Source organism: Arachis ipaensis, chromosome B03 (assembly GCF_000816755.2).
Source record: "Arachis ipaensis cultivar K30076 chromosome B03, Araip1.1, whole genome shotgun sequence".
Taxonomy (NCBI): Eukaryota; Viridiplantae; Streptophyta; class Magnoliopsida; order Fabales; family Fabaceae; genus Arachis; species Arachis ipaensis.
Genome location: NC_029787.2, coordinates 134,915,640 through 134,929,737, shown reverse-complemented (window position 1 = coordinate 134,929,737; position 14,098 = coordinate 134,915,640). Strand labels below are relative to the sequence as shown.

Genomic DNA, 14,098 nt, shown 5'->3' with positions numbered 1-14,098 from the left:
TAATCGAAGTAACATTTTAAGTTGCTTCGCTGAGTTATGATTTTTGCTGAATAGGTGAATAGGTAGTCCCTCTGGAGTTAAACTTGTTCGCCGCCTGGTTAATGTTGTATAAGGGGCTTGTTCATTACTACATTTCTTTTGTATCGAGTATTTGTGGCAACTAGAACCCACCCATAATAAGGATGCTCCAGAGACCAGTATTATTCAAGCTCTGTCTGTTGTAAGCGCGTCAATGTACAAGAAAATCTCCTCTTCGAGAGAGACTAAGGTTACTAGTTAAGTCATAAGTTCTTTCGTGGACTAGAAAAACATAATCAAAATCTTCTTAACATTTTTTTTCTTTAGGAAAATGTTTGGTAACCAAAAAATATTAGCCAAAAACAGTCATAACTTTCCTTATTTAGCTTTCATTAATTGTCGCAACAATTAATAAAAGCTAAATAAGGAAAGTTCCGGCTATTTTTTTTGTCTACACCCTTTTCTTTAATTTCCTTTTCGTATAAAAATTCAAATCATAACAATCAATCGTCAATGCTCTAAAATCAAAGGAAAATTTTTTATACTAGTGATTGTTGGTGATTTGATTTTACTTACATACTGAAATCGGCTTTTCAATATGCAAATTGTTTGTAGATGAATGCTAGGGGACTAGCAAGTTTTGTAATTTATAGCCATCAATTAGTTTATCATTAATGTTTCTAATAGTATGAAATTACATCTAATGGTGTGAAATTATTCATTTTTTTTACTGGTTAATTGTTGGCCAAATTTTAATAAAAGTATTTATTCCTAAGCTTTCTCTTGTTTGTGTTAAATTTAATGGTAACATAACTTTGAATCCGTTTCAAAATTTTTTTGATTGAAATAGAATATTTGAAAGTTTTTGAAATTAAAATATAACGTNNTGTTAAATACAATTTTATGTCTTTGTATTTATATTTTAATATTTTTTTTTTGTGAACAAAGACACCCTTTGTATCCTCTAACTCATTGATATACAGACGATACTTTTATAGTTTTACTGTGTGGTGTATTAAGTTCTGATAATTTAAGTTATTCAATGCAATTTAATCATTTAAACTATGTTGGGGTGCATGAAGGTAGTATTATGTATTACTAAAAGTAAGAACTAACAAGTTATAGAAAAATAGATAAATAACTTATAACTAACTTTTGCCAATTAAGGGTATTTCCATATTTTGGAATACTAATTTAGCATTATATAGTGCTTACTTCTTTGCATCATTTTTGTTAGTAGCATGGAATCATCCTCTTTTGTTAAAAACTATATGTATAGATCAATATAAAAGGGATTGAGATCTTTTAAAATAAAAAAGTTGATAAAATGATAAAAGTAAAAAGTATTATGTATTACTAAAAGTAAGAACTAACAAGTTATAGAAAAATAGATAAATAACTTATAACTAACTTTTGATAAAAAACGTTTTAAACTTTTGGAAATAACTAAATTAATTTTAAAATTTATAAATTATACATCTGTATTTGTTTTTAATTCAACTATTATTAAAAAGCATTGAAATATAGTATTTAATGCCAGTGTGATATCTCTAATTGGTCTTTTAATATGATCAAACAAATATTATAAATTTGTTAATTAAACTTATTTTGGTTAACTAATTTTGGATGATAATTCACATGCAGTTGTCTTTATGTGAAGATATTAATTAAAAATTGTTAGATAATTTGATATATTTGACCAAATTATTATCTAATGTCTTTAAACGGTGAACTTCACATTAAAACAATAATACATAAGCATTCACTTTAATTTTATATTAAGAGTAAAATATTATTTTTGTTCCTAATGTTTAGGATAAATTCTATTTATATCTCTAACGTTTAAATCGTTTTATTTATATCTATAATGTTTATAAAAGTAATTCAATGTGCCGTCAATTATAATAACAGATCAGATTGTATTTTTCAATTATTTTCACTTGGATGTATTTATTTTCAATTAGGTCTCACTTGGATGTATTCGATTTTAATATTGTATCTACTATTTATGTTAGGTTCAATTATGTCCCTAAAAAAGTTAATTATGTAAATGCTGCAAGAATTAATTCAACTTTTGATGAGCTATTATTTGGAGTAGATCATCGTTCTGTTATAGATATTTGTATTCTAACTTCAAAAAGAGATTTTTCATAACTCTAATTAAAGTTTATAATGTGTAATTGACGGCATCATAACAATGAATTATTTTTACAAATGTTAAAAATACAAATAGAACGATTTAAACGTTAAAGACACAAATAAAACTTACCCAAAATATTAGGAACAAAAACAATATTTTACTCAAAATACAATTAATTAATAAGTCTTAGCCATATCTTTTTAGTACTGTCATATTAGTACTATAAGTCTATAACTTTACGGGGAATGCTCCCATAAAGATGCGTAAAACGTCTTTCTATAAAGATATTTATATGTCGTATTATTATTGAACGTATTAATGAATCGGTTATTTTTGAATTTCTTAACAAATTAGAATAAAATTGATATTTTTTTATAACAATAACAATAAACCCAATTTTTTAGGGATTTAATTGTATTTTTAAATTTTTAGGAATTTAAATGTCCGAAAAACAAAAAGTCAGGGATATAATTGTCTTTTTATCAAAAAATTTAAAGATATTCGTTTTAGATGGTATAATTCGATCAGATCAAATCGAGTCTAATAATTATAATGCAGACAATTGGGTTTATTATTATTGCTATAATAAACCAATTTTGTTCTAGTTTATAATAATAAAAAATAAATTATTAACCAATTTAATAAGGATGTCCAATAATAACATGACATGTGTGAACGTCTTTAAAAAAAGACATTTTTAGTGTCTTTATTAAAGTCGTCTCCTAACTTTATATGTCAACACTTTATTAATAACAGTTAAATCAAATTATGAATGAATAAAGATTTATGATTTATAAATTTAAAAATTAATTTAATTATTTAAAAATCAAGGACTACCTTAAATAAAGATCAATGGATACTCAAATATAGTTTTATTAAAAACAAAGAACCTACATACAAAATAATAAATTTAATTTCTTTTTAGATGGGATTTCAGATTTTCAGTATCGTTAGAAATAAGAGACTAAAATGGAGAAAATATTTGTGTGTTATTGAATGTATTCAAGTTGTTTAAAATGATACAATATATCAGGGTATTTATAGGTGTTAAGAGAATTGTAATAATAAAGACGTAATATCCTATAATAAATATTCAAATATGCTAAATAATGTTAATTGATCCTAATTATATTCTAAAAAGATCACTTATTTTTTAAATTAGTTCTCAACAAAATTTTTTAATCAAATTTTCTTTTCAAAGATTTTAAATTAAACGCATGAATCCTTCTGTCATTTTCTTTATTGATGGTACCAAATTTTGTTAATATGATACTATAACACATATAAGAGTTTTAATTGATTATTAGTATGATAAATTTATGAAATTAGATCAAATCAAAACCTAATTGTGACAAAAATTTGAGGCATTGAAATTCCTTAATTTAAAGTTAATTTGATCTAATTTTATAAATTTACTATGTTGGCCGTCAATTAAAAATACTAAATATTTGTTGTAATGAACGTGTTACATCAATAAATGTTGACACTATTAATAACATAAATGAAAAGACTAAGATGACTTAAAATTAATTAAAAAATTGCAGAAACTAATTTTGAGAACGAGCTACTAATTTAATTATGAGTAAAGTGATAACTACATCCTCAAACTCAAGATGTTGACTTTGGGATTAATTAACTCTCAAAGAAAAAAAAATACCAATTAAATATTTTAAGATAATAAACGTTGGACATGTATATATTTTTGTCAATAAATAGTGCGACACAAAACATAATTATTCATGTATTTTATTATTTATTTATAATGGTGTATATTTCGTTACTATCACATAAATACGAATATGGAATAGTTTTGGACAGTAAAACATTTATTATTTTTTGAGTTTTCATATACTTTTATCAACTACTCTCTATTTATCACAAATTCTATCAAAATAAATAAAATTTAATTCTAAAAATTATTATCTACGTGACTATCTTTTATAAATAAACACGTTAAAATAATTAACAATATATATAAACATTTTTAGTTAATAAATTAATAAAAAAACATCATATATCCCTCATTTACTGTGCTAACAAACTAAATTATATATTTTTTTAAGAATTAACTAGTCTAGGATTTGTTTGTACGCTATTTTAAAAAAAAAAACTTTTTTAAATGATATTTTTTAAAAGATTTTACATTTATAAAAGTGATTTTATATTTTGATATCTCATGTAAACAGATATTTTTATTATTTTTTTTGAAAGAAAGAGCTCAACACTCGAAGTGGAGCATACAAATATTGAAATAAAAATAATAGAATCACCAACTCCTATGTCATCTCCGGCATAGCTATCAACAACATGAGCTAGTTACCACACCATTCCTTAGCACAAAGTAATGATTGAGTCGCACAGTCTACAACGCCTACTGTCTTGTTCCGGAAGATTACATCGTTCCTCCGTAGCCAAACATTCCATATAACTGAGAAGAACCCACCTAAACAGTACTTACGTACCTCCTTTCTCATAGGCATGGATCTCCAACTCTCAAAGTGATCTTTCAAGGTACCCGGAGCTGTCCACACCTGAACAAATTCCGTGATGCCAAGAGAACTCACAAGCAACCAACAGGTGATAAACACTTTCAACTGCTTTTTTACACAGCACACACATATTATCATTTGGTTCCAGAATTCCCAACCTACTGAGCCGGTCCCTTGTGTTGACCCGACCGATCAGAGCAAACCAAGTGAACAACTCGATTCGCGGCGGCACTAAGCCTCTCCAAATTCTTTTTTGTGAATCTGTAACTCATAATCTCCTCGTCCAGAGTTGCTTCCTGCAAAACCTGCATAAATGAGTTAGTATTATAAACACATTTCTTTTCAAATTTTCACACCACTCTATCTTGCACTTCTGCTATCAGTCTAACAGATTGAAAGGCCTGAAGCAACTGATCCAAGATTTCTGTTTCCCATTGGCGGAGCTCCCGTTTCCACTGAAAATGCCAAACCCACTCTAACCCATCCCAAAATCCACTCTAACAGATATTTTTATTTATCAATTATGTTTGGATAATATTTTTATTTTTACTATTTAAAATTTATCAAATACACTAAAAAAATATTTTTTTTTAATCGATCTAATGCCCCCACAAACGAACACAAATCTTCTTAATACTAATTATCGTTTATCGTATAAAAGATCAAATGAGATTTACAATTTGATGCATTTGAAAAATGAGAAAGTGTCCGACGTGAGAATGGTATCGAAGAACTCGTTGGTTTGATGTTTGGTATGTGAAGGACGAAACGAAAGGAGGTTGCGTTTGAGTTGAGCTTGTTTGACCAAAACAGCAATAGCAATGGCAAGAGCAAGGACATAAATCAAAACAAAAGCAACATAAAACTACTCAAAAACTGCGATTCCTAGTTGCAAATTTCAATAAGCAGCATCCAGCACAAAGAGAAGAGGATGGGTATCGACAATATCATCACCGCCTCTTTTGCTTCTGTGTTCCAGGTCAGAGTGAATTCGATCTCCTCGAATTGCTAATTAATTCAAGTTGGCTCTTCCTCCATTTCTGAACACTGAACAACAATCTCATCTGAACTAACTAACTAACTACCAATTAGCTGACTAACATGCGATGCGATGTGATGCAGATAATTTTACTCTCTTCCTCTTTGCTTCTTACCGTAGCCCTACAGTCTACTTATGGTTATGGGTAATCCTACTACCTTTCTTCCCTTTGCTCTCAGATCACTAATTAGTTACTTGATTCTGAGAATTAAATTGTGCTCCTTGTGTTTAGGGCTATGCACTCTGAGGAATACTGCGCAATGTATGATATATGCGGTGAAAGTAGCGATGGCAAAGTTCTGAATTGCCCCTATGGTTCCCCTTCTGTAAAACCTGATGATCTGCTGTCTGCCAAAATTCAAAGCTTGTGTCCCACCATCACCGGAAATGTTTGCTGTACGGAGCAACAGTTTGACACACTAAGAGTTCAGGTTCAACAGGCTGTACCAATTCTAGTGGGCTGTCCAGCGTGCTTGAGGAACTTCCTTAATCTTTTCTGTGAACTTTCGTGCTCCCCTAATCAGAGTCTATTCATCAACGTCACTTCTATTTCTGAGGTCTGCAATTGGCTATGTATCTGTCTGTAATATATAATGATATGATATGATATGATGTTGATCATTATTGTATGTTCTTTTTAGGTTAATGGTAATAAGACTGTGGATGGCATTGATTTTTATGTAACTGAAACATTTGGAGAAGGTCTATATGATTCATGTAAGGATGTAAAGTTTGGAACAATGAATACAAGGGCCATAGATTTTGTTGGGGCAGGAGCTAACAGCTATAAAGGTAATGAGCACTTACCGTGCAGGATTACCCCCTTTGGCAATTATTTATGCACATTTTCTTGCATATTTTGTGTTTTTTATGTTTATATTTCATTTTTCCTTTATCTGCTCGGATTTGTACATGCTACTCATGTGGTGATCTTTTTTTTCCTTTTTGTTTCCATTTTTTTTACCCAGAGTGGTTTGCATTTCTTGGAGCAAAAGTGCCTCCTGGTTTTCCTGGTTCACCTTATTCTATAAATTTTAAGATAACCATTCCTGACTCATCCCCTATGGAACTTATGAATGCATCTGTCTATTCATGTAATGACACCTCACTCGGCTGCTCTTGTGGTGATTGTCCTTCGTCTCCTGTTTGCTCTCATCCAGAACCTTCTCCTCCCAGAAAGGATCCCTGCTCAATTAGAATTGGGTCTCTGAAGGTTGACCAATAGAAATTGATTCTTTTTGTATGCTAAAAATTTTTATTCTCCATCTGACTAGAATGGCTAGATAAATTTAATGCTGTGTTCTTTCTTTGTTAGTATTAAAAGTAAAAGTTTCGTGATTAGTAGAATATTTAGTGGCCTACTGAAATCTCTGTTAATTGCTTTCTATCTCATATTATCTAACTGGATTTGTTTGATGATACCTGCAGGTCAGATGTGTGGAATTGTCAATGGCTGTCTTGTATGTTGTATTAATTTTCATGTTCTTTGGATGGGTATTGCTGCAAAGGAGAAGAGAAAGGAGGAGACTTGGATATGATGCGGAACCTTTGTTGAATGATATGAGCGACGAAGGAAGTACCTTAATTAGCAACCAAAAGGAAGGAACACATCCTGAAGAGGTATATTCTATTTATTTTGTAAAAATTGTCTGGCAACTTATGCATCTTTGGGATTCAGAAAGAAGAATCCAATATGCTTGTTTCTTTGGGTGGAAAAATTATCTCCTAGCAACTTACCTCAAAAGCAAGGGCATGCCACAAGTCCTAAGATGGGCTCAAAGTGATCCTTTCAGACTCCATTCAATTGGTGGATTGCTGGTTGTGTGAATCAAACCCAAACTGTTTTAGTGAAATGATTTTGAATATTGATCATTTCCTGCTAAAACATCACCTATTGGCAGAATCCAATAAGGCGTAACTTTTTATTGTTGGTGCCATAATTTTTTTTATCAAGGATGTTTTTCTTGTCTTATCCATATTTTTAGCTGCAACTTCAAAATTATTTGGCATTTTCCTTTTGCTTTAAATAGTGCCAAAATGCCATTTCTTTTCCAGCCATTATGCATCTTTTATATTGGGGTTTTTCCACAAGTAATAATGATACTATGGTTGTTGGATGTGAATTATGACTTGAGAGGGGCGGTTTTCATTAACCTAATAATCTAATAGTCAACACCTTTGAGTAAGTCATGAATTTAAGGCTGTTTTCCTTCACACGTGCATTATGGGTCATATCTTTAATTTCCAGTAAACTATCATCTCTTCTTTGTTTGACAATTTTGTTTGCTCCTGTTGAGGAGGACAGAGAACCTTTTATCCTTCCTTCTTGTATTATTCTTCTCTCCAGCTTATTGATGTTCTTTTATAGGTGCAATTTTCTTTTGTTCAAGGATGCTTATCCAGGTTTTACAGGTTTGTAGCTGTGTTCTTGCTAGGTTTTACGGTTACTTAGTCCATTCATTAATAATTTTGTTGTTGCATTCAGGACTTATGGAAGATGGATCGCCAGAAGGCCTACAATTGTGCTTTGTTCGTCAGTAGCAATGGTTCTTTTGCTTTGTTTGGGGCTGCTCCGTTTTGAGGTGGAGACCCGGCCTGAGAAGGTATCATCTTTAGCCTGCCCTCTAACTTCTCTAAAATATGCATTTTGGATGTGCTTATGGAATATTTACAGGTTGAAAGTGAATTTGGTCCGAATAGCTTCCGTCATTTTGGGTTATGGTCCTTATAATACATTTCATTCGGGGTTTTAGTTCTCTCATAAATTGAGTGGGCTTAGCTCAACTACAAAAGCTGACTCACATGGGAAGGGATGCCCAAGTGTTTATAAAGACTAACCCTCCTTGTTTTTTGCATTGTTGAAGGACCTTGTGTAACCAGAGTTGAAATAGTCTTGTAACCCTCGTTATTTTTATATTTTTGTTATCTCCGATTTTTAATTTTGTCCTCTTTAAACTTGCTGGTCTTCTTTGTATTGCAGTTATGGGTAGGTCCTGGGAGTAAGGCAGCCGAAGAGAAAGAATTCTTTGATAGCCACCTTGCCCCATTCTACAGAATTGAACAGGTTTCAGCAAAGCTATTTTTATTTTTTTGGCTTTTCTTTTAGTCCTTTGTTTTTCTACGCATGTAATCTTGTTACGGAATCGAATCCTTCTTGTTTGATGGCTTTGCTGTTTTTCCTTCTCGGTTCCATGCTATAATTATATCTGGAATGAATCTCATTTACACTATTTTTTGCATATGTTTCAGCTCATAATAGCGACAATCCCTGAATCTGAGCATGAGAAGCCCCCGAGTATCATCACAGAGGATAATATTGAATTGCTTTTTGAAATACAGCAAAAGGTACTCTGAGTTCTTCTTTCTGTGCTTTCCACTTGTTACAGTTTAATTAAGTTGTCATTTATTTAGTGGGACCTTCCTTATTACCAAATGTTTTTTCTGTTTCACTGTTTTAACAGGTAGATGGGATTCGTGCAAATTATTCTACTTCATTGGTAACCCTAAGTGACATATGCTTGAAGCCTTTAGGCGAGGACTGTGCCACTCAAAGTATTTTGCAGGTCCAAACCCACCTTTCAAAAGATCAATGAATTACATTCTGGTTTACATTTGTAATTACATGTATTCTATTTTTGTGTCAACCAACTGATTTTTCTTATTCACTTCCATTTTAACTTACTACTCTTTTGGGCGTAAATCAGATTCCTTCGTTTGATATATGTTTTTTATCTTCTAATTTTTGTTCCAACAGTATTTTCAAATGGATCCTGACAATTATGACAACTATGGAGGTGTTGAACATGCTGAGTATTGTTTTCAGGTGAACAAATTCTTATTTACTCCATGAAGGAAATCTTTTTCCTCCTCCGCACTATTCATCTACCTTTTATTCTCATCTCTCTTCTTTTCTCTCTCTCTTACGTTATCAAATTTAATGGATAAGATCACTCCATGTAGTAAGAATTTCTTACTCCATGTAATATAGAAGAATGTCTCCTTCACTAATATAATTAGGGATTATCATACGTTAGTTAGTTCAGATACGGGTTTAATTTAAAGCTGTTTCCTTTATTTAACTGACAAAAGTAATGAACAAAAACATTAAACATCAAATGTGTTGGATACCCTAAATTTGAAGAATATACTAAATATGAGCTAAATACAATTTTATATGCATGTATTGAAGCCCTGCTTTCCAAGCATTTTATTTATTTATTTATTATTTAAAGATGGTGCTTATGCGTATTATTTCCTCTATAAGCATGTGGTGCTTGTGCATGCGAAGTGCTCTTTAGCAATTAATTACTTCTTAACAGTTTACTGAGTTCATCTCATAGATGCTTTCTGGAAGATATCAGTTATTACTTTCAAGTATCTGTTATATGTTGACACTGTTTATTATGATCTATTATTTTCAGCATTACACATCTGCAGAAACATGCTTTAGTGCATTTAAGGCTCCCCTTGAGCCAACTACTGCCTTGGGAGGGTTTTTTGGAGACAATTATTCCGAGGTATGATTTTGGTTTTTGGTTTAGATACATGTTTATTTGATAGACCTGTGGTATTAAGATGTACATGAGGAAGGGTAAAAAGGAAGCCAGTGGATATGCCCAAGTGGCAATGGGTATAAGTAACGGCAGGTTAGGGATTATTCAAGATAATGATCTGTAGGATGACAGACTTGCCAACAGGCAGTGTAATTTGGTTACGGGGAGTGTTATCTGAGCTGTGATGAATGTAAAGAGAACTAAGCAATTACTAAGGAGCAGATTGCTGAAAGAGTCTGCACTGTTCCTATAGTTTTCTTGCTCTTTCTATTTTCCATTACTTTGAGTGTGAGTGAGGGAGGCCCTCTTTCATTATTTAAATGGAATTACTCTCGCATTCTATAATAAAATATTCAGTTCCTAACATTATGTAATATTGCTGTGCTGATTGCCCTATTATAGGCTTCTGCATTTATTATCACATACCCTGTCAATAATGCAATGACAAAAGTTGGAGATGAGAATGGGAAAGCGATCGCATGGGAAAAGGCTTTTATTGAACTGGCTAAGGTTTGACTTTTCAATATATTGATTATATTCATTCTTTGCTTATTAGTTGTTGTCTAGCTTACATGTACAGAATTGACGTCTTATTAGTTACTCTATATGTTCTTAAAGTCTCTATAAATTAGTATGTTCTCACTATCTTCTTAATTAATGGAAGAAAATAGTTTATAAACTTAGCTACCAATATCTCACCTATACTCTGTCATCGTTATCAAATAATGAGGAATATTATATGCACTATTTTTGTGTATACCTTCCATTTTTAATATTTAAAATGAGAGTTAAGAAGAGAGAGAATACAAAAAGTTTGTCTTCTAATATAAAAAAGGAAGGTCTACACTTGAGGTGTACCAAAAAATGGTACAAGCATCATTTTTCACTCTATATATATCAGAATTCTCCAGCAGGAGAAAACACAGTTTTAACTACAGAATTTCAAGGTTCTAACAGATGTGACACCCTCACATGGTGTTTTGTGCTTAGTCTATTTGTTGGTGTTCCTTTAGATAATATACAAATGAACTGGCATTCTTTGTTGCATATTTATCCTTACATGGACTTAGTTAATTTTCTATCTTCGTGAGGATGTATTATCATATTCTTTTCTTCTCTTCTAATATTTTTAATTTTCCCTATCAAAAGATTAATATAGGCAATGTGTAAAGCTTTGATCTTTCAGATACTTGATTATTTGTAGGTTTCAGTTATATATGTAAAAAAATCATGTGTGGAGTGTCATCTTTGATTATTTGTAGGTTTCAGTTATATATGTAAAAAAATCATGTGTGGAGTGCCATCTTTCTTTCTTTCTTTATTATTGTTGTTGTTGTTACTTTCTATTGTGCCACGTCAACTATTTTGAATAGGTGGCAATCACTAAAAAAACTCTCTTGCCATTGGACCATGTCACTCATTTTGAATAGGTGGATTGTCATGGTCTACTTATATATATAATTAACAACATTCTTATTACTATTACAATATTATTTCATCCATCTCATAATTTCTCACATGAATTGCCAACCTCCTCTTCAACCACTTTTAACTTCGGCACAAGATCAAAATTATAATATAGAGCATCATTCAACAAACAGGCAATTTGTATTTGCTTTAAAAGTTTGTTTAATGCTATATGTATAAGATAATCAAATACAATAATACTAAAAAAATAGCTAAACAAATTACATGAGTCATATGACGAACTTTGTTATTATGTGATTGTGCAAAAAAAAACGTATCTAAAAAATTATGAATAAAAAATTTATAATATTAGTTTTCGCGCGGTCTAAATCTAGTTACAAAAAATGGGAGTAGCATTATCATTTCCCGTATATATATATATATAAACTGTGTGTGTGTGATATAGCAGATTTGCTAGCTCAATGCTGTCATATTTTTTTGTTCATGATAAAGAAGAACATCACTAAGGCGGAGAAAAGAAAAATACAAGGGAAAAAAAGGATAAGCGATCCTCCTTACCAGAGCAAAAAAAAAAAAAAAAAGCAATGAAAAAAATTATCCATCAAGAATTGCATTTTAGTTATCCATATTGTTTTCTCATCCTTGCTCACATGATGTTTTGAACCAATTATATATTTGACAGGAGGAATTGTTGCCAATGGTGCAGTCTCGCAATCTTACTTTGTCATTTTCAACAGAAAGTTCAATAGAGGAAGAATTAAAGAGAGAAAGCACAGCAGATGTCATAACAATACTTGTAAGTAATTTTCATTTCCTTCAACTGAATGTGAAAAACTGATTTGTTTGTGGTATGCTTAAGCTCATGAATTAATCATTGTGGTTGTGGCTTAAATAATATAATGTGCTTCATTGGATTTTCATACACTAAACTTCGTCTCCATTTTCTTGTTAGGTGAGCTATATCGTAATGTTTGGTTATATATCAGTGACATTGGGAGACACTCCATCTCATCAATCTTCTTTCTACCTCTCATCCAAGGTATGATTTTAAATAATTTCCTTTTATGTTGGTTTCATTATCAAACGCATGCTTATAGGAGTGTTGTACTTTTGATGTGCGGTTAATTTTGGTTTTGATGTGAATACTCTTGAACTACTGCTAATAATAAGGGTTCTATGGTTGCTATTATTGAGTGCCACGTGTTATAAATCCATTTATGTGCTTTCTCCTCATAATATCTTATGCTTTTAAGTGAGTTGGTCTTTGACTGCATTAGAGCCAAGATGAAAACAGATAAAACAGGAGGTGAAAATAGAAAACAAAATTTTATTGATTTCACTTTTTCTCTTTTTTCTTCACAAAATCCTGAAAAAGAAAATACTGAAAATAAAAATAAAAACAGGAAATGAAAAACACAAACCAGACACACCCTTAAGTTTTGGACAAAATAACTCTTCAAAGAAATACATATACATCATAGTCCCCTAAAGATTTACTCTCTTATGACAAAATGCATCATTTTTTTAATAAGTGCCAAAATGGCTCGTGCATTTGATCCAATTTTTTGGTGGGAACATTAGGATAATTATTTAGAAGTGCATGCAAAAGCTTGGGGCAAAATTTGATCTTTATCTATTTTGTTTTTGTTTTATTTTTTGAATTTTTCGGCAATTTGCGTATGGAAAGGAAATGTCTAAAAAATAAATATCTCCCTTTTCAAAATATGCTTCCAAAATAAAAAAAAAAAATCATATAAACGAAGTTTTTTCAACTTTTTTGTGGTGTGGTTCATGACAGTGCTATAGTTGAAGTTTAAGTGCCATGTGTAAGTTCTTCAATTAATGCTGTATGATTATTTACCACTACTCATTCTTTAACTTTTATGTTATTCAGGTATTGCTTGGCCTTTCGGGGGTTTTGCTTGTTGTGCTTTCTGTCCTTGGATCCGTTGGATTTTTCAGTTTGATTGGAGTGAAATCTACATTAATCATCATGGAAGTCATACCTTTTCTTGTTTTAGCTGTAAGTCTTTCTGTTCTTATCATTCTCAATTATCTTTTATAAAATGTTATCAGAGGTACTATCTCTGTCTTATCTGAGCACGTTGCAATTGCATTGCCTAAAATTATTATAATTTCGAACTTTTTTGCTGTCCAATCTTTATCTTTCCCCATTTGTTTTTAATAGTTTCATTCTTTGACCAGGTTGGTGTAGATAACATGTGTATAATTGTAGATGCTGTCAAACGGCAACCCTCAGACTTACCTATAGAAGAACAAATAAGTAATGCAATGGGGGCAGTTGGACCATCGATAACATTGGCCAGCTTATCAGAGATTCTAGCATTTGCCGTAGGATCGTTCATTTCTATGCCAGCATGCCGTGTTTTCTCAATGATTGCAGGTTAAACAATCAGTGGGGGAAAAAGTT

The 14,098-nt window shown here is 31.3% G+C and overlaps 1 protein-coding gene across 4 annotated transcripts in view; it reads left to right on the top strand.

Annotated features, from left to right (window-relative positions):
- Positions 5,299–14,098, top strand: part of LOC107631950 (Niemann-Pick C1 protein) — a 17,055-nt gene continuing 8,255 nt past the window's right edge. For 2 of the 4 annotated variants that reach the window (XR_002360090.1, XR_002360089.1), the window contains exons 1-18: positions 5,299–5,626; positions 5,770–5,831; positions 5,919–6,243; positions 6,328–6,478; positions 6,655–6,899; positions 7,115–7,306; positions 8,055–8,098; positions 8,172–8,289; positions 8,667–8,750; positions 8,936–9,031; positions 9,148–9,249; positions 9,441–9,509; positions 10,108–10,203; positions 10,642–10,749; positions 12,350–12,463; positions 12,620–12,706; positions 13,562–13,690; positions 13,873–14,071. Coding sequence is in view for 2 of the 4 variants with exons in the window: in XM_021120046.1 (XP_020975705.1) it covers positions 5,579–5,626; positions 5,770–5,831; positions 5,919–6,243; positions 6,328–6,478; positions 6,655–6,899; positions 7,115–7,306; positions 8,055–8,098; positions 8,172–8,289; positions 8,667–8,750; positions 8,936–9,031; positions 9,148–9,249; positions 9,441–9,509; positions 10,108–10,203; positions 10,642–10,749; positions 12,350–12,463; positions 12,620–12,706; positions 13,562–13,690; positions 13,873–14,071 (2,269 nt within the window). In the remaining 2 variants the exon portion in view is untranslated. The remainder of the gene's footprint in view (positions 5,627–5,769; positions 5,832–5,918; positions 6,244–6,327; positions 6,479–6,654; positions 6,900–7,114; positions 7,307–8,054; positions 8,099–8,171; positions 8,290–8,666; positions 8,751–8,935; positions 9,032–9,147; positions 9,250–9,440; positions 9,510–10,107; positions 10,204–10,641; positions 10,750–12,349; positions 12,464–12,619; positions 12,707–13,561; positions 13,691–13,872; positions 14,072–14,098) is intronic. The other 2 variants (XM_021120046.1, XM_016335558.2) reach the window with 1 other exon arrangement.